General features: G+C 38.2%; 1 protein-coding gene across 1 annotated transcript in view; it reads left to right on the top strand.

Annotated features, from left to right (window-relative positions):
• Positions 1 to 19,638, top strand: part of tmc1 (transmembrane channel-like 1) — a 100,289-nt gene that overhangs the window by 71,461 nt on the left and 9,190 nt on the right. Inside the window, exons 15-22 of the mRNA XM_059644661.1 lie at positions 3,698 to 3,892; positions 8,891 to 9,070; positions 9,163 to 9,318; positions 13,784 to 13,912; positions 14,045 to 14,112; positions 15,826 to 16,065; positions 16,584 to 16,709; positions 18,339 to 18,417. Coding sequence (XP_059500644.1) covers positions 3,698 to 3,892; positions 8,891 to 9,070; positions 9,163 to 9,318; positions 13,784 to 13,912; positions 14,045 to 14,112; positions 15,826 to 16,065; positions 16,584 to 16,709; positions 18,339 to 18,417 — 1,173 coding nt within the window. The remainder of the gene's footprint in view (positions 1 to 3,697; positions 3,893 to 8,890; positions 9,071 to 9,162; positions 9,319 to 13,783; positions 13,913 to 14,044; positions 14,113 to 15,825; positions 16,066 to 16,583; positions 16,710 to 18,338; positions 18,418 to 19,638) is intronic.

Below are 19,638 nucleotides of genomic sequence, written 5' to 3'. Positions count from 1 at the left end.
TCAATATATCCAAACCTCACTTTAATTTCAAGACTATGGACTAAATCTTCTAGTTAGCATCAGCATTGTAGCATCTGAAGCTGACAGGTAGAAAATGGTGCACTTTTCTGGATACGTTTAAAAAGTCTAGACATCTGATACAGATTCCAGAAGAACTCCCCTAATACGGCTACCTTTTCAGAAACTTGTGAAGAGGATCAATACAGAAAATATATTACCATTTTACAGCACTAGCTGCCAGTTTCTGATCAACATTTAAGAGTGCAGTCTTTTAATGGATGATTGTGGATTAGTGAATTGATGGGTGAATGGATAAGCAGATGAATGAGTGAATAGATGAGTGAGAGACTGGTGAGGGCAGTGAGTGGGAAGGTGAGTAAGTGAGTAGCAGTTGTGTAGGTGAATGGTACATTGAAATGGTAGGTGATGTGGTTATAGGAACAAGTGTATTCAGATCGTGGGTGGTCGGATAGCCAGGTATGTTGTAGTTGGGGGCTGGTGGGGTAGTTGTAAGATCAGGCAGTGATCCAGGGTTGGAGTGGGATAGTCAAATCTGGCTTTTGGCAGTTGACTCTGATTGTCATGGTTGTCAGGCTCAGTCAGAGGGTGGTCCCAGCTCATTGGGTAGTAGGTGGGACAGATTGGGGATGGTAGTTGAATCATGTGAGGTGTCAGATTCAGTTAGAATATTATTTGTGTTCAGGAGAAAGTCTGGTTGCCAGGGATGTATTGGGGTGGGAGGGAGGTGACAATTTCCGGGTTGAGAGGAATTAGTTAGGTGATCGGTGGGGGCACATGGTTGGTGGGGGAGATGGGGGTCAGTTGTGGAGTTACCCAAATGTTAAAGTAAGTCTTTAGAGTTGGAGTAGAGACTGCACTAGAGTTGGAGATATTCATGGAGGGTCCCAGGGAGCAGAGAAATTTTCAATCAGAATTTTAGGTTTAGTGGGCAATTTGCATAATTGTGAGGACTTCTGTATGATCCTCACACACTTTATCAATCGTATGTCTGTCTCTGATTATGCAGAGTTCAGGAGGTTTGGACCAAATCATGTTTTCTTTCATTTTACATTCCTTTAGTTACAGAAAGCTCTGCATAACTTAACCATTTCAATATTTGAGATAAGTTCCCAGGTCCCTGGTGAGATCTATGCCAGAATTTTGAGGGAGGCAAGATAACAAATTGTTGGAGCATTGACAGACATCTTTGTATTCCGTTTGACTACAGATGAGATCCCAGAGGACTGAAGAATAGCTAATGTTGTTCCATTGTTTAAAAAGGGTAACAGGAATAATCCAGGAAATTACAGGCCTGTGAGCTTCACAGCAGTCGTAGGGAAGTTATTGGAAAAGGTTCTCAGTGACAAGACTTATAAGCATTTAGAAGCAAATGGATTTACCAGCAATAAAAAGCATGGTTTTGTGCAGGAGAGGTGGTACCTCACTAACTTGATCAAGACTTTTGAAGAAGTGACAAAGATGATTGCTGATGGAAAAGCAGTTGATGTTGTCTACATGGATTTCAGTAAATTCTTTGACAGGGTCCCTCATGGCAGAATGGTACAAAAGGTGAAGTCACATGGTTTCGGGGTGAGCTGGCAAGATGGATACAGAACTGGAATAGTCATAGGAGACAGAGGATGGCAATAGAAGGATGTCTATCAGAATAGAGGGCAGCTACTAGTGATATTCCATGGGGATCAATGCTGGGACCTCTATTGTTTATGATCTACATAAATGATTTGGAGGAAAACATAGCTCGTCTAATTAGTAAGTTTACAGATGATACAAAGATTGGTGTTGTGGATAGTGAGGAAGATTGTCAGAGGATACAGAAGGATATAGATCAGCTGGAGGCATGGGCAGAAAAATGGCAGATGCAGTTTAATCTGGACAGATGTGAGGTGATGCATTTTTCTAGGCACGCATGCATATGCGCCAGTATTGTCTGAGATCAATGTAGATTTCATCATTGTGCCTCTTTTCAATAGATTTCAGGCTGCTTCATGGGCAATGGACTTTAGGTGAGTTTGACAGGCAGGGATAACAGGATTCGGGGGCATTTGCAGATACCAATGGTCATCAGAAGTGCTTCTGAACTCAGAAGAACTCTTGCTCCTCAGCGTTCAAATGAATAATCCTGTGTACACCAGATCGAATGCCTGCCCCATTCAGGGCAGACTCATTTTGCTGTGAGGTTTGAAGAAAGGTATTGGACTCCCCATTACCATGTGCAAGGGGCCAAATACTGTTTTAGGTGGCCAAGGTCAGCATGCTGTCCAAGATCATCATGGCAGTTGATGTTTCTAAAAGATCATTGGATAATAGGAAATTGTTACAATGATGACCCATTTATCTCCCAATATTTCTAAGTGTGCCCTCCCATCACTTATAGATAGCAGAGACAGAAAGAAATCTGAAGTAGTTCCTGTGGAACTTCTATTTGTAGCTGACCCCACTTATTCTAAGTCTTCCCAGTGACGAAACCATTTTTAAAATATTTAGATACCATAGAATACAGTTAGAATATATAAGTAAATGTTTTATTGTATATTATCCAACACAATTACATTTCAACTTTGTGAATGAGTGAATATACAACATTTTTCACGTGTTTTTCAACTCTTGTTTGATATTGGAGCTAATTACGAAGATAGATTACACAGGCTGGGCTTGTTTTCCCATTAATACAGAAGATTAAGGGGGTGATTAAAAGATTTGAGAGGGCAGTTTAAATTATTTCGAGCGATGAAAGGTCCAGAATCAATTTAGATTGCCATAAAATTAGAAGTAGGCAGTTCAAGGATGATCGAGAAGCAATTAATCGTTAAGATGGCAGTGGAAATCTGAAACTCTCTGCCACTGAAAGCTGTTGCAGCTAAAGTAATTGAAAATGTCAAAACCTGGAATTTTGTTACACTTGGGAATTAAGGGCCAGGGAACCAAGGTGAGTAGATAGACTTTAGACACATAACAGCTGTAATGTAATTGAGAAGTGGATATGATCAAGAACCTGAATTGCCTGTTTCTGTTTTCAGGTTTCTGTTACAATATATGTTTAAGTATCTTTTGCTAGTAGCATTTGGTATAAAGGCCCGGGTTTAACAAACTGCAAAAGCAGCAGTTACATGATGCTTTGTCTATTTGGGAGAGATTAGCTTGGTTGTCTGAACACCCTAGTTTGCAATGCAGCAGGATGCCAGCAGTGTGAGTTCCGTTCTTGCACTGACTGAGATTACAATGAAAAGTATTCTCCTTCTCAACCTTTCTCCTCACCTGAGGCATGGTATTCCTCAGGTTAAACCACCTCCAGTCATCTCTGTCTCGTGAGAGAGCTGCCTTACAGTCTAGTAAGACCATGGTGATTTTACCTTCTCTATTTCTATGTCCTTCTAAATTAAGTTATTTCTTAAATGTTTTATCTACTGTTATTGCCAATACAGAATAGTAAAATAAATGAAAAATCCACCAGATATCCATGATCTATCTGCTGCTAATTAGTTTGTGATGTTTGGGGACAGCAGGCTGATCCATGTACAAAGCCATATTTTGATACAACACAGACCTTTATGGTAGCATGCCTAGATTATTAACATTGTATCACTCTGATAGATCATCGAGCTTGTATGTAACTAAAGTATTGTATTCATTAAAGGTTCACATTAGAAATTGTTTGCTCTGCTTAATTTGCGTACAGGAATCTATACTTGAAGAACAGGAGAATCGGAAAGAAGGAAATATCCATTTAACCCAATTTTTACGTGTTCTCGCCAACGTCTTGGTACTCCTCACTCTTGCTGGAAGTGGCTATCTTATTTTCTTCGTTGTCAGAAGGTCTCAGAAATTTGCACAGGAGGGACTGGATGACTATGGATGGTGGGAAAGAAATGAAGTTAGTGCACAGAGTATTTTTTCACAACTCTGGGAGCAGGTTGACATGTGGAACAGTTACATAATTCTACTGTACTTTGAAACATGGATTTTAATTATTTTAAGTAGACTATTTGTCAATCTGATCTAAATGGAGCCTTATGATTTGTAAATTCCTAAATCTGCCCAATTGTCTTTTAATGCCTCTCTCTGCATTGCAAGTCAGCAGCCCAGTGAGGGCTCAATTTCAAAGCTGGCTCAGGTCACTCTTAATCATACCTGAAGTGTATCAATTGTGTTAATCTTACCCTCAGTTTAAACTCACCATCAGTTGTCTCTCTGTAATGAGAGAGCAGCCTAGTGTCTCCTAGGACGATGGAGACTTTAATTTCACTATGGATGCATTACTCCCATTTTTGGTTACCTGTCGCCAGCTTAAATTCATAAATAAATAAAACAATAAATACTATCCAATAAACTATATAAGGCAAAATCAGAGGATCTCCCTCTTATTTAGATGACAAATTCAAACGTTAGCATTTATTAACACATTTTCTGAAATACTTGATCAAATGATCATCAAATAAAGAAAACATGGAATGAGTAATAACTTTGACACATGGCTAATAACTTACTTGGAGGCAGGATACAGAGGAAAACAAAAATTCAGTCATCTGTGTGGTGAAAATAAATTTGGAGCCGCTACCGTAACTACTCAGCCACAGACTACAAAATGCATGTAAAAGTGCGTGTTGCCACAGCAACTTGCACTCCCTGAGTGGTCTGTAATGCAGCACCACCAGGTGACCTAGAATAGGGATGAAATCTTTCTACTCTGTGGGATGTGATAAGTAACGTATCACGTGGATCTGTACAGAGTCTGAGCTTTTACCATAAATAATGAATACACGGATAAAGCAATAGATGTTACTACAAACAGATATTAAATTAAACTGAAAGTGTAATTGTTAGATTTGAACAAGAAATTAGAAAAGAACATACATTAATTGAGCTTTGAAAATTACGGAGACTATATTGTAATGAGAAATATAACACTCTTCACTTTCAATCCAAGATCCAAACAATTTCATAATGGTGAAATTCTAAGAACTGTGATGGAGAAAGGGATTTGGAGTCCATGTAAATAAATTGCTAAAAACCTAGTGCACAGCTGCAAAATGTAATGACAAGTATCATGAAAAGACAAATAAATGCAGATCATCCAGACCATAATTCTTTGTGAAATCATTCCGATGGCATTTATGTCCAAGAGGGCTTCTAGAACAAGTGACTGCTCTAAAAACTTCAGTTCATTTCACATTATATGCAGAAACCTCCTGAAATGCAACTGCATGGATCTATAACCCATGAATCAATAATTTTCTAGGATGATAGACTCTGCTGATTGAGTTCTTTTGCAATGGGGATCTCTCACAATGATGTTTGATGAGCCGAGCTTTCAAGATTGACTGCTGCTTGTTATTCTGTTAATTCTCTGCTAAGAGAGAACACACCAGTATAAAGAGTGGAAAAATCAATAGAGTTGAAACAACATTAGAAGAGCTTTCAACAGACGTCGAAAGGTCAGAAGGAAATTGAAGATCAGAGCAGCTTAACCTTTTAAGGCCTAGACCAAGATACATATTGGAGGCCAGATTAATGTGCAGAACACAACTACAAAAACCTGTATGAAGGAACTTTTAGTACCATTACTGATGCTTCCTTAGGCCAATAGCCATATTTTTCATGATGGTCCTGGGAAGCAATAGTGAATGGGTCAATAGAACTGAAATTTTGTGGGTCTATGACAACACTCTTTAAACTCTCACCCACATCCTAAAGAACAGAGTATCCACCACAGTTCCCAGAAGAGGCATTGCCTGAGAAGTATAAGTTGAATTATCGTTAGCAGTATTCTGCATTTCAGCATTTGCATTCTATTTTCTGCCTAAATCCTACTGCCTTCACACAGGATTACTTAGGGGAATCACACTCATGTAATTAGCTTACATAAACATATTATTTACATATCTGCACCTTAACTGGAGTAGAAGCATTATAATACCTTCCATCACTTCTCATAGAATATAAGGTAAAGCCATGTGTTGGTTAGCTTGGTGATAATGGGAACTGCAGATGCTGGAGAATCCAAGATAATAAAATGTGAGGCTGGATCTAGGCCTGAAACGTCAGCTTTTGTGCTCCCGAGATGCTGCTGGGCCTGCTGTGTTCATCCAGCCTCACATTTTATTATGTTGGTTAGCTTGGATGGCTGGTTTGCAATGCAGAGTGATGCCAGTAGCATGAATTCAGTTCCTGTGCTGGCACAGCTTAACATGAAAGACTCTCCTTCTCAACTCTCCCCATGCTGAAGGCTTGGTGACCCTCAGGTTAAACCACCACTGGCTCTCTATCTTTAATAAGAGGACTGTGATGACTTTACCTGTACTATGGTAAAACTGATAGTTACAAACTAAGTCCAAAATTCCTATTAAATTTATAAGTTCATAAAATTTAGGGCAGAATTAGGCCATTCAGCCCATCGAAATCTGCACCGCCATTCGAACATGGCTGATATGCTCCTCACCCCCATTTTCCTGCATTCTTCTGATAACTCTTCAACCTGTTACCAATTGAAAATCTGTCTAACTCCTCACTAATTTTACTCACTGTCCCAGCATTCACCACACATCCACCGCAGTTTGCGGTGACATATATGTGTCATTTTTTTGACCAAAGCTATGAACTTTCACCTAGCTCTTTTATGAGGTGGAAAGATAATTCAGACATGTAATAGATGGAGAAATTTGAAATGGAATTAATGAGTCAGAGTTTGGAAAGATACCTGCAAAAGGAAATGAATAAAATGGACAGTTATAAGTTAGGACATTGATTGAAAAGGGAGCTGTTGGTTTGCTGCACAGGTTACATATATACATAAGTAACAGTGGGGAACCTGCAATGAGTTGTGGAGCCATGTGGCTAAGCCAATTGCTGATCTAATGCAGTAGGTATACAGAGAAATGACGATCTGGTACAAGAACAGATCAGATAATTCTCAGTAAAGCCATATTCAACTGCATATTTTTCTTAAAAAATGCAGGCTATTTGAACCTGAATAAACGGAACCAGATAAAGTCTTTATTTCTTTAAATATGTTTGAGTTAACCAGTTTAACCTTAAACTGATTGATACCTTTTATTATAGTTGGTGAGGAGCTCACTAATCAACAGGCACATGGAATAGTTGCTGGAATTGTTTAGCACTGGAGTTTGGAATCTCCAGTTGCGCATGGTTGAAGGTTGAATTTTGATGTTTACTAGTCAAACTGTCTTAATACAAGTGAAAATTAGAACAGTATTGACATCATGTAGGCTCAGTATATTATATATACAGAATTGATAATGTGCATCATAATGCCAGGCTAAGAGTGAATAATTTCAACAAGATAATTACCTTTTATTTTTATTGCATTTTTATTGCATTTATTTTTGATTGCATATTACAAAACCAAGCTAATGTTTATTCTTTAAATCTGTTGTTACTGAGATTATCAATATTCAACTTCTTGGATTCAGTGTGAAATGTAAGGTAGTAGATCAGTTATGCACCTCCCTAAGGTTTCATCTTCATTGAAACAAAATGTACAGCCTGTCACACAAAGTCAATATTGTTCTCTTCTATCTGCAGATATTCCCTTCAGACTTAGTTTTCCCCTTATTGATGTAGACATATACATCAAAGGAATCCATCAATAATTCGCTGCTGCAGCTAAAGCATGTCACTTATTATAGTAAGGAAATGTTAGGGAAGACTTTACTGTAGGCTGACCCGAGGTAGGTGAGAAAGAAACTCAGGCAAGACATGTACCATTGATGTCTACTACTCTGAGGATGTCTCACAAATCTCAAATAGGTGTATAATATTTCTGGTCATGTAATTGTGATATTATTAAAATGAGCTTCAACTGATGTCATATAATACATTTCTTTTCATTCATAGTATATGAACTCAGAGTGTTAAAAATGAAACGCCTTTCTCCAATCTAAGGTTGTTATGAGGCTGTAGGGGGATTTAAATTTTAAAGCACTGAATGTCATCAATTGCAATAAGTAAGACAAAGGGATTCCAAATTAATTTCCTTTCCTATTTCAAGCATTTAGCCTATCCATCAGATCTTGTGTCCATGTTACATCATAATTCCTTCTTCTCATATCAGTTGGGTCACCCTGTTTTAATGCAAGAACTTCTATAACTTTAGCTGGCTCCTTGTTCTTGCGTTACAATAGTGTGGCCCACTTGAGATGAGAAGAAGGAATTATGATGTAACATGGATACAAGATCTGATAGATAGGCTAAATGCTTGAAATCGAAAATGAAATTAATTTGGAATCCTTTTGTCTTACTTATTGCAATTGACTACTGTAATTGTGATTTACAATAAACCAACCAGGATCAGTAATGCAATCAGATGGTGGGTGGGCATGCAATTCCAGCAAAATTTTCCAACACTGTGCCTGACAGAAAGCCTGCATGCTCATATCCTTATTAATGGTGGGCCTGTATACGTTTTGGGAATTTTCACACTGTTATCCTGGAGGAAGCATTATTCTGATTATTATGTTTTTTGACTTTATAAATGCAATAAAAATAATGTATTAAGATTTATTTGCACATAAGAAAAATTTTCAAATGAGAAGACAACTGGCAAATAGCTTTCCTGCTCCTCTGATGCTGCTTGGCCTGCTGTGTTCATGCAGCTCTACACCTTGTCACTCAGATTCTCCAGCATCTGCCTTTCCTACTATCTCTGGCAAATACTTGTACCTTTATACGGTGATCCATTAAAGTTAGTTGCACTTAAAAAATTTCAATGAGCAAGATTTATTTTGAGTATCTTGATATTTGTGAACTCTTACATGTGCCGTCAAAAGACTGAAATGTTACAGTGTTTCTTCTCTAAATTTTTCATGTTGTGAGGATTTGTATGATGAGATTAATCTTGTCTTATTTTAATTAGGTAAATATGGTCATGTCACTGCTGGGCATGTTCTGTCCTATGCTATTCGACATCATTAGTCCTTTAGAGAACTACCATCCACGGATTGCACTCCAATGGCAATTGGGCCGCATTTTTGCATTATTTCTTGGTAACCTCTACACCTTTATAATCGCATTATTGGATGAAATTAACCTTAAGGCAAGAATAATGCAATAGTTTATTGTGATGTGACTTTACATCCCAAATAACAGGCTGATGAAGTTTCTATCTCTTCACATTATTTATTTCAGCTTGAAGAAGAAAAGATTGTTAAATACAATATTACTATTTGGGAGAAGAATCTTTATAATGGAAGTTGGTTGGAGAACTCAACTTCACGTCCTGCATTAGATATTGATCCTGCAATTGTACCCAGAGGGCCTTGCTGGGAGACCATGGTGGGGCAGGTATCTTTTTGTCAAAAAAAATTACGTGTCGATCCAATGCTAAAGTCTGTATAATTTGAACCTAGATTCCCAAGATCTTTATCACTAAGTCACTTAATTGAAATAGGTTTTAATTTTCATGTGATTGACAAGTCAATGTGCCAACCCTCTGATTGGTATATACAATATTCTAGATCACATTCCTTTGAAATGCCTTGGACACATGTATATGGGATTGGTGTTCCTGGTCTTGTGGCCAGCTCCCAGGTGAGATTCCCCCATTTGATAGGCTTCAGATGGAGCCCCCAAATGTTTAAGCTGTTGGGTTATTAGAGATTAATTGGGTCCCCTTCTTTTATCGTCCACGCTATCAGTTGGTTGCAGCAAAGTTAATTTAGTAAGGATACTTTTCTTTTGGTTACCTTTCATCCAGATGGACTGAACATGTGCATTAAAACAGAGCCAATTTAACCAGGCTTTCTTGAATAAACAAAAAAGAGCTTATTAATTACTAGACTTTAGAAACAAAATTTACACAATTCACATACAGACAGATTAGAAATAAGAAGTGAGCCCAAAAAGATAAAAGGTTAAAAAAAAGCAGGTATTTGGATCAGTCTATGAATGGTTCATGATGAACCGATAGTTGAACATTGCAAACACTGCAGTAAATGATAAATTTAATGCTGACAATGGTAGTTGAACAGTTGGTTTCACAATCCTTGGTTTTGCAGATTGGTTGAGTATTTGTGGTTCTAATCCTTTTTGGTCATGATTAAGTTTCACTGTTTAAGATGAGAGAGGGTTCTTTTGTTGTTCTATTTCTCTTCTGTCTGCCTGCCAACTAGCTGATCTCAACTATTCACAATCAATGTAAATGATCTGCCAATGAGGACAGAGTGTAACATAGCAAAATTCGTGGATGATACCACGGGTCAGAAAGCAGGCTGTGAAGAGGAGATAAAGAGTAAACAGAAGGATATTGATAGGCTAGGAGAATGGGCTAGAATCTGGCAGTTGGAATTTAGTGTGGATAAGTGTGAGGTTATTCATTCTGGGCAGAAAACTAAAAGGACGGATAGGGATCTAGGTGTCTTTGTACATGAGTCACAGAAAATGGGCATGCAGGTGCAGCATTTTAATGAGAAAGGCAAATGAAATCCTGACATTGCAAAAGGACTGGATTATTAAAGTAAGGCAGTGTTATTACAATTATATATGGCATTGGGTATGCCACAGTTGGAATATCGTGTCAAGTTTTGGCCTCTTTACTTGAGGAAGGATGTGGTGGCATTGGAGGCAGTTCAGAGGAGGTTCACCAGATTGATCCCAGGGATATGGAGACCTCAAGGACTGCAGATGCTGGAATCTAGAGTCAATAAATGTGGAGCTGGAAAAGCACAGCCAGTCAGACAGTATTCAAGGAGCAGGAAAGCCAACATTTCGGGGATGGAAGGGCTGTTGTATGAGGAGTGGTTGAATTGTTTTGAGCTTGTGCTCGCTGGAGTTCAGAAGAGTGAGGGGTGAATCGAATGGAGGTATGTTAAATGCTAAATGAGATTGATAAGGTGAATGTTGAACATATGAGCCCTCTTGTAGGATAGTATAGAACAAGAGGTCATAAAAAGAAGAGTGAGAGGAGGTACGTTCAGAACTGAGATGAGGAGAAACTATTTCTCTTAGAGATTTGTGAATCTGTGGAACTCAGTGCAGTGGGGGCAAGATCAATCAACAGATTCAAGAAAGAAATAAATACGTTTCTGATGAAAAGCAGGATAAAAGGCTCTGGGGAACAGGCAGGAAGTGGAGTTGAGAATAGGATAAAATCACCCATCATCAGAATAGGTTTGAAGGGTTGAATTACCTACTCCTGCTCCTAATTCCTATGTTTCTTTGGCTTCAACTGTGGCCTTCATAGCAGTCTGACACCTGAACATGTATTGGTACATGTAAGAATCTTCAGGCTTTCAGGGGTAAAAATAAAGTAATATTTCAAAGTTCCCAACCATCAGCGTAATTGAAAAAAAATGGAATATAAAGAACAATAGTAGACATTTTCATTCTTTTTGTCTTGATCAATACCATATTTTCGATTCCAACCAGGTCTGTTTTGGTTCCATACAGATTCACTGCAGTTTCCTGGCAATGTGGGTGATTTTTAAGTGGTACAGTTGAAGAACAAGCTTCCACAGACAAACCCAGCATTCTGCACCTTAAGATATCTCACAAAAGTTAATGAGTTGTCAACGGTTTAGATCTGGTCTCCCTATACTCATTTCAGAGTACCTTAAAGTCTTTCAGAGCCAGTAATAAACTAAGAGTTTCCTTTTCCATTGTGAACAGCTGTCTCTGATATTTGTTAGATTTTTTTTGGAGTATCTCTATTTTGGATTTGTCTTCCTGAAGGAGAAAAACCCTACCCTGATATCATTCACATCAATGGCTACTTTAACCACTGTTTTGAGCTGCAATAACAGCCTCTCTTGTTAAAAAGCAGTTTATCATTTCTCAGTTCATACTATCTTTGCTTCTTTCTGAAATCAGACTGTCAATGGCATGGTATTGGACTGTGGTTTAGAACAAACCTTTGCTGAACCCAAGTATTCCCAAGACTTCATGATTTCCCATTTTGTTATGGGGATAGAGAACAGTGCTACTGCTTCTATCTTTTCAGCCACGGGAAGTACTTGCTTTTGACCCACAATGTGCCCAAGATGGACACTTTGGTATTAGCAAACCCATTCTTTGTGAGATTGATTGCTCACTCAGCTGATTGTACTTTCAGGAAGAGGGTGTCCAGTCGCTCTAAGTCTATTTCCCCAGAGCCACTGTACACTGGGAGGTTTTCTAGGTACACTCACCAATTAGTTAAGCTTGGCAGTATCAAATACTTTCAGCCTTTAATAGGTTTTGGACTCCAAATGTCATGGCTTGACACTAGTACAACCTCTTTGGAGTTATGAAAGAAGAGATTTTCTTCACACAGATAGTCAAGGGAACCTGTCAGTCTGCCTTGAGTAAAACTATCTCGGTAACATAGGCTGCTTTACTTACGCAATCTATGTAATCTTCTAGTTGGCGTATTGGCTAGCAGTTGGCTCTTGTCACAGCATTAACCTCTCATTGGTCAATGTAGAACCTCACGGGGCCTGAGTACAACTAGGGAGCTCGCACAATTGCCCTAATTTATCAATTGGTGCTCCCTAGTAAAGTTAGTCACCTTCTAAACCTGGGGTAACTTTCCCAGACCTCAAAAATATGAATGTTACTTTATGAGAGGGGCATCATTTGTATTGAAATCATGTAGAGTTAAAGTGGTGCTGACTGGATTGCTTGTGCACAGTCCCTTGGATGCAGCTTTGCTAACTCTGCTCACTGTTCTGCACTTGGTGTGTCAATGAGAGTGCAAGTTTGCTATAGTTTCTGTGTTAGTTACATAGGTAGTAGAGGATTTGATCTGAACCTCACTATCTCATCACTCTAATTCATTCCCATTGTTACCCTTCCCTTTAGTGTGGTGACAGTGAAGACAGACCATTCCCTGCTTGTCCCCTTCTCAGCAGTGGTATTACTATACTATGTTGTCATGGCACAGCCTTTGCTTTTTTTTAATCTCCTTGATGAGGGGTTCCAGTCAGGCAGTTCACTTCACCGAACTTCTCGGCTCCTATGTAAGAGTTCACCTGTATGTAGTAACTAAATAGTTGTGCCCTAGCTGAAATGTTTAAGCCCTGAAATGCTTGTCTACCTGTCATATTATCACTGCTTTGATAGATTTTCAAGTGTTCCCAGGCCATTTCACAAGTCTATTATGGAGACTTTCTCCTTCTGTCCAAAATAAATCTCTCCTTGAGTAGAATTAGATTTAAATGAAGTAAAACTGATGGACTCATTGGATGAGTCCCTAATGGTGAATAGAAGATCTGGTCCATTATCCAAGGCTTGAAGGTACTCATGGCAGTATGCCCTGATCATTGTTTTTAGGATCTAGTGGTGCTGTTCTAGTGCCCCCGTGACAGTGAGAGATATCCTGTAGACTTCCACTGGGCTACGCTCAGTTTGCCCATAACTTCCTGGAATACTTTGGGCAGGAAGGTTAAGGTCTGATCTGACTGGATTTCAGTGGACATGGCATACATAGAGATAAGGTAGTCATCACTCATTAGCAAGGTTCTGAACTTGCTGCGTAAATCTGAAGGGGAAGATGTAGAAACTTTTCTTGATTTCAAGATTCTGTTTTTTTTTAAATTTTGTCATTTTCTCATCATTGCCCATACCACTCAATGGAGCAGAAAATTCTGGTCACAATTTCTGCTTAAGTTTTCAAACAATAAATCATTTCTACAAATAGAACATTTAAGCTCCAGTTTATGAAAGGGGAAGATGTGTCCAAATTTATGAAATAAACAATAGTTATTGGTAGCTGAGGGCTTTTTTGCAATCTGAGAAATATAACTGCAATAAATAAATTTTCACTTTCTCATAGGAGTTTGTTCGGCTCACTGTTTCTGATACATTGACTACAGTCATAACCATACTGATTGGAGATTTCCTTCGTGCTGTTTTTGTCAGATTTGTTAATTACTGCTGGTGTTGGGACCTTGAATATGGGTTTGTAAGTACAAACTAATTATGGGCATTATATTCAAATACACATATAATTACTATGCATGATGAATATAAGCAACTGTAATTTGTAATTGTTGCTTGGAATAAATCATTGAACAAAAGCTTTTGTTTTATCTAGCCATCTTATGCAGAATTTGATATCAGTGGGAATGTTCTGGGCCTGATCTTCAATCAAGGAATGATATGGTAGGTGAAGCATAAAAGTAACACACATTGTTTTCAGAGACACTAATAAGACGTTATCCACATGCTTCATGTGGTCCTCCAGAGGAAGCTGGAAACCAAATTCTGTGTACATCAGCTGTAATTCCATGTATGAAAAGGGATGGGAGATTCATTGAATCTACCTTTCTTACAAGAGAATACATGAAGACAAATTTCTGTCATTCTTCCCTTTCAATATCTTTGCCATTAATGTAGTAAATGACATACAAAATATCTCAGAACATCTATTCTGGGATTTTCTGAAAGAAATTTTTTTTTGTAGATTATGGCATGCTGTTGGCAGAATCACTTGGGACTTAATAGGTAACTTTACAACTTGGTGTTGTGAGCAAGGAGCCTAATCAGTCAAAATAGCCTGATGGATCAATGTTGAGTCATTGAGATTGTACAGGTTGAAAAGAGACTCTTCAGTCTATCATGTCTGCACTGGTCACCAAACATCCATCTATTTTAATCCCATTTTTTAGCACTTGATCTGTAGCCTTGTAATATTTGTCTTTTGAAGTATTCATCTAAATAGTTCTGAAATGTGCTGAAGGTCTTGCCTTAACCACCCTTTCAGGCTGTAAGTGCTAGATATCCCAAACCCTCTGGATGAATTTTTTTTCCCTCGAAACTTCCTGCTCCATACTTTAAAATTAGAACGTAGAACATGGAACATAGAACAATACAGCACAGGACAGGCCCTTCGGCCCTCAATGTTGCGCTGACCTGTGAACTAATCTAAGCCCCTCCCCCTACACTATCCCACCTGTTGCTGTTGATTGTTGTTGACCCTTCTATTAAAGGGAAAGATTTATCCCTATCTAACCTGCGTGGACTCCACAGTAAATGGAAACATCTGTCCTGTGATTACCCTCTCTGGTCCTGTTGGAATTTTCTTAGTTTCAATGAGATCTCACTACATCCTTCTGAACCCCAGTTAATATAGTCCTAACCACTGTCATGTCTCTTTGTACATCAGCCCTTCTACCCCAGGAAACAGTCTGGTAAATCTTCATTGCATCCCTTTCCATAACCAGAACATCCTTCCTCAGATAAGGAGACCAAAATTGCACACAGCACTTCAGGTGGGGTCTCACTAAGTCCCTGTAGAATTGCAGCAAGATATCCCCGCTTCTGTATTCAAATCCTTTCACTAAGAAAGCCAACATAACATTCACTTTCTTCACTGCCTGCTGCACGTACACACTTACTTTGAGTCGTTGATGTACAAGGACACCCAGGTTTCATTGCACCAGCCCCAGGCCCTTTCCCATTCTATTGTCATTCAAATAATAATCTGCTTTCCTGTTCTTGGTACCAAAGTGTAGAAAATACTGAAATTGGAAGCTTCCTAACAGTACTGCCAAGAAATAATGAAAACATATCTCATAGTTGTTTTAGAAAGCAGAAAAATTCAAATTTTTTTTAAAAAAAGATAATTTCATTTCATTACAGCACTTTTTGTTAGAAATACCATTTGTTTACACTATTTCTTGATATGTCCAAGTAAATCCATCCCCAGAAGTGTTAATGTAACAATATTTACACAGTAGGAATTTCCACTGTGTTTAGATATATAATAAAATTATAATATATTAATAAAAATCTAAATGAACCAAATTATAATAAATTTTTATTATATCTGTAATATAGGAAGTAAAGCAATTGTTCCTTTTATTGTCCCCTTAGGATGGGTGCCTTTTATGCTCCATGCCTTCCAGCTATCAATGTTCTGCGCCTCCTGGCTTCCATGTATCTACAGTGCTGGGCAGTCATGTGCACCAATGTTCCACATGAGCGTGTGTTCAAGGCTTCAAGATCAAATAACTTCTACATGGCCATGCTGCTGATCATCTTGTTCCTGTCAACATTGCCTGCAGTTTATACCATTGTCTCAATACCACCATCCTTTGATTGTGGGCCATTTAGGTGAGTAACATTGCTTGGAAATTGACCAAGTTTACCTATACATATTCTCACTTGTCATTCACACACATGCATTTTCCAGCCATTGGATAACAATGAAGAACTCCGAAAAAAATTCCAGCCAGCATTCCTCAAGGTTTGAAGCTATTTGTAGCACTCCTACTGCTCTCTGGCAGAGATTGACTCACTGAGAATAAGGCCTCAGACCTAAGACCTGTTGGTCTTAGTTACTCACTTGAAAAAAAAAGTTTTTGGAATTCTGCTGATTTTCTTCCAGAATAATTCCCCTGAGGAACTGGGCAAATGGTTTAAAAGTGCATTTTATACCTTGATTGCTTAAAAGCTGCAAGAGTCATGACAGGTGATCAGAACACCTTGCCAATCCAGGCCAATTTTCTTAACAAAATGAACTGTCAAATGAACTTTTAATGCTTTCAATTTATTGTCTCGAAGCAAAGCAAACATCATGGCAAAGTTAAGTCAAATACAACTCCTAAATGATATTAATTTCTATTTTACAGTGGGAAAGATAGAATGTTTGATGTTATCCAAGAAACACTGGACAATGACTTTCCAGCATGGTTTGGGAAAGTTTTTACTGCTGCAACAAATCCCGGTTTGATTCTGTCTTTCATTTTACTTCTGGCGTGAGTATTTGGGTTTAATCTTTATTTACAATTTCTGTGTTTTTAAAGAATTGGTGCCTGTTGTCATGCGAATTTTGTTATCTTTGTTATCTGTAAATGTCTTAAAATATTTCTGAAATTTGATATTTGTAATTTGCAAAGTCTGTTATAATAAATGTAATATTGTAGAACTTGTAAAGGAGGGTCCTGAACTAGCTTAGTTGCTAAGGCAGCAGTTCATGTGTTATAGAGACCAGCAGGCTCCGGATTTGAGCACTTGTGGTGTTGAATTAGGTGACCTTCATTGGCTGGCAGTAGGGAAGCTAATTTTGACCTCAATGCCCTTGGTTATGGAAGTAAGTATGTATTCAAACACTAGCCCAATATCCCTGCTGAAGGTTCATATAGAATGTTTGGACTGAGGATAGTATGAGTTTGAATCGTGTGGTCAACTATTAGTGAATAATTTGCTGACATTGCTAAGGCTCTGAGATAACTTATTGACTCAGACAAGATATCACCAGCAATGAATAACCAAAGCCAGGCAGACCTTCAACAGATCAGGAGGAGTAAGAAGTAAGCAGAAACAATGAACTTTAAGAAGATGTTATTCAAACAAAATCATAGATCTGACTGTTTCATTTAATTCCATATATATGTACTTGGGAGTAAGTATTTATAAGGAAAGCCATGAAGTGTCATTGGTTTTGAATCACATCACTGAAATAGCTTCATGAAGCAATCATGGTAAAAAGTATGAGAAGAGTTGATAAATTTGTGGTCCAGTGTTACTTTTAATAAATTATAAAGGCTCATTGGTGAATTTGAATGCCTCTATTTGTGATATGCCCTTGTGACCTGTACAGATCTTGATGAGGCTGTGTACTTAGACAATCCGCTGAGTATACTTCAGTGTTGCAAAATCCCATGGGCAGATTAAGGAACTAAATTATTTTGTAAATTGGTAAGGAAACAAAAGAGATATTTTGACGCATCTTTTTGCCATGTACTTATCAGGACAGATAAGAGAATGCTAAAATTCAATAGGTGCAACAATTTATGCTACATGAGAAATGGGTGCAGATTAGTTAGTTAGTCACCTCTGCTTATTCAAGGTGCTGCCATGGAGAATGCATTAGAGAACTATTGTGCAGTATGTTTTTGTTTAATTTAACAAAAGTGCAAAGCTAGAACAAATTTCTTTTATATGCAAAGAAAAGGTCCCTGCATACAAATACACATACAATGCAATTTAAGATTTTCAGTTAGACTCACAAAGAAGCTCAATTATGCCCGCTGGAAGCTCCGTATGTTCATATGTGCTGTGCATGCAGAAGGAATTTTTTCAGGCATTATGCCTTTTTGAATTAAACATAAGCTGGGAAGAAAATGTCCCTGCTGAAGGTTCATATGTTTGGAATGAGGATAGTATAGGGATCATTTTCCATGACAACAACTCGACCAACTTGCCAACAAATTAGTACACTTTTCTCACACAGTATAAATTATTGTTCCTTTTGAAATTTGGCATGCCTGCACCTAACCTGATGAGTACAAATCAAAAAGCTTTGACAATATGTCCCTTTTTCAGCAATAGTCATATTCTCTGATACCAAGTGATTATTTCTTGTAAATGCTGTTCTTTTGCAGTTTGGCGATCTATTATCTACAGGCAACCTCAGAATCATATAAGGCTGCAAACTTGGAATTGAAGAAGAAACTACAAAATGCAAGTATTCTATCTAACAAAAGAATAGTATGATTTATAACAGTGACACCAGTACCTAAATTTTATTGAAATATTTACAGAATAACAGCATGGTCAAGTTTTCTGTTGTCACTGTAATTTGTCGTCAGACTAAGCAGTGATAGACCAAGAGAAGACATTTTTGTATGCTTCTTAAAATAAGGTTCTGTTGCTTGATGCATTACAAATTTCTGCCTGAGACAGGATTAGTTTCAGTATTGTCCACACTTTGGTAGCAAGAATGGGAAGCAGATTGTTATCTGAATGGCGATAGACTGGGAAAGGGGGAGGTGCAATGAGACCTGGCTGTCCTTGTACAACAGTGACTGAAACTAAGCATGCAGGTGCAGCAGGCATTGAAGAAGGCCAATGATATGTTAATCTATATAGTGACAGGATTTAAGTACAGGAGCAGGGATGTCTTCCTTCAGTCGTTCAGGGCTTTAGTGAGAAAATACCAGGAGCATAATGTGCAGTTTTAGTTTCCTTATCTGAGGAAAGATATTCTGGTTATAGAGCAGGTGCAATGGTAATTACTTGACTGATGCCTGGGATGGCAGAACTGACATCTGAAGAGAAACTGATCGGTTCCGCCTACATTAATTGGAGTTTAGAAGAATGAAGGAGATCTCATAAAAACATAAAATTTCTAGTCAAATTAAACACAGAAAAGTTGTTTCTATGACTGGGGAGACAAGAACCAGACTTCACAGTCTAAGAATACAGCATAGGCAATCTTGATATGAGTTGGTGAGAATTTTGTACCATCCAGAGATTGGGGAGCCCATGGAATTTTGAAGCCAGGACATTGAATGTTTTCAGGAAGGAATTAAATATGGTTATCAGGGTTAAAGGGATGGATCAAAGGGCATAGAGTGAAAGCAGAAACAGGGTACTGAGTAAGATGATCAGCCATGATCATATTGAATGGTGAAGTAAGTTTGAAGAGCTGAAAGACCCACTCCTGCTCCTTTATTCCGTGTTTCTAAGTTTCCCTCTGACTCGCCCTCTGAATTCTTCCTGCAATTCAAGAATCGGCTTGTCAACCAAAGTAGATTTTTCACTCGACAATATATTCTGAGAAGGTGATACAAATGTACAGATTAGGTGCAGGAGCAGGCCAGTCAGCCCCTTGACCTGTTTCCCCATTAAATAAAATGGCAGCTGACCTGATTACTCCACATTCCCACCTAACCCTAAATA

This window comes from Stegostoma tigrinum, chromosome 3, assembly GCF_030684315.1.
Source record: "Stegostoma tigrinum isolate sSteTig4 chromosome 3, sSteTig4.hap1, whole genome shotgun sequence".
Taxonomy (NCBI): domain Eukaryota; kingdom Metazoa; phylum Chordata; class Chondrichthyes; order Orectolobiformes; family Stegostomatidae; genus Stegostoma; species Stegostoma tigrinum.
This window is presented reverse-complemented; position numbering and strand designations above follow the sequence as displayed.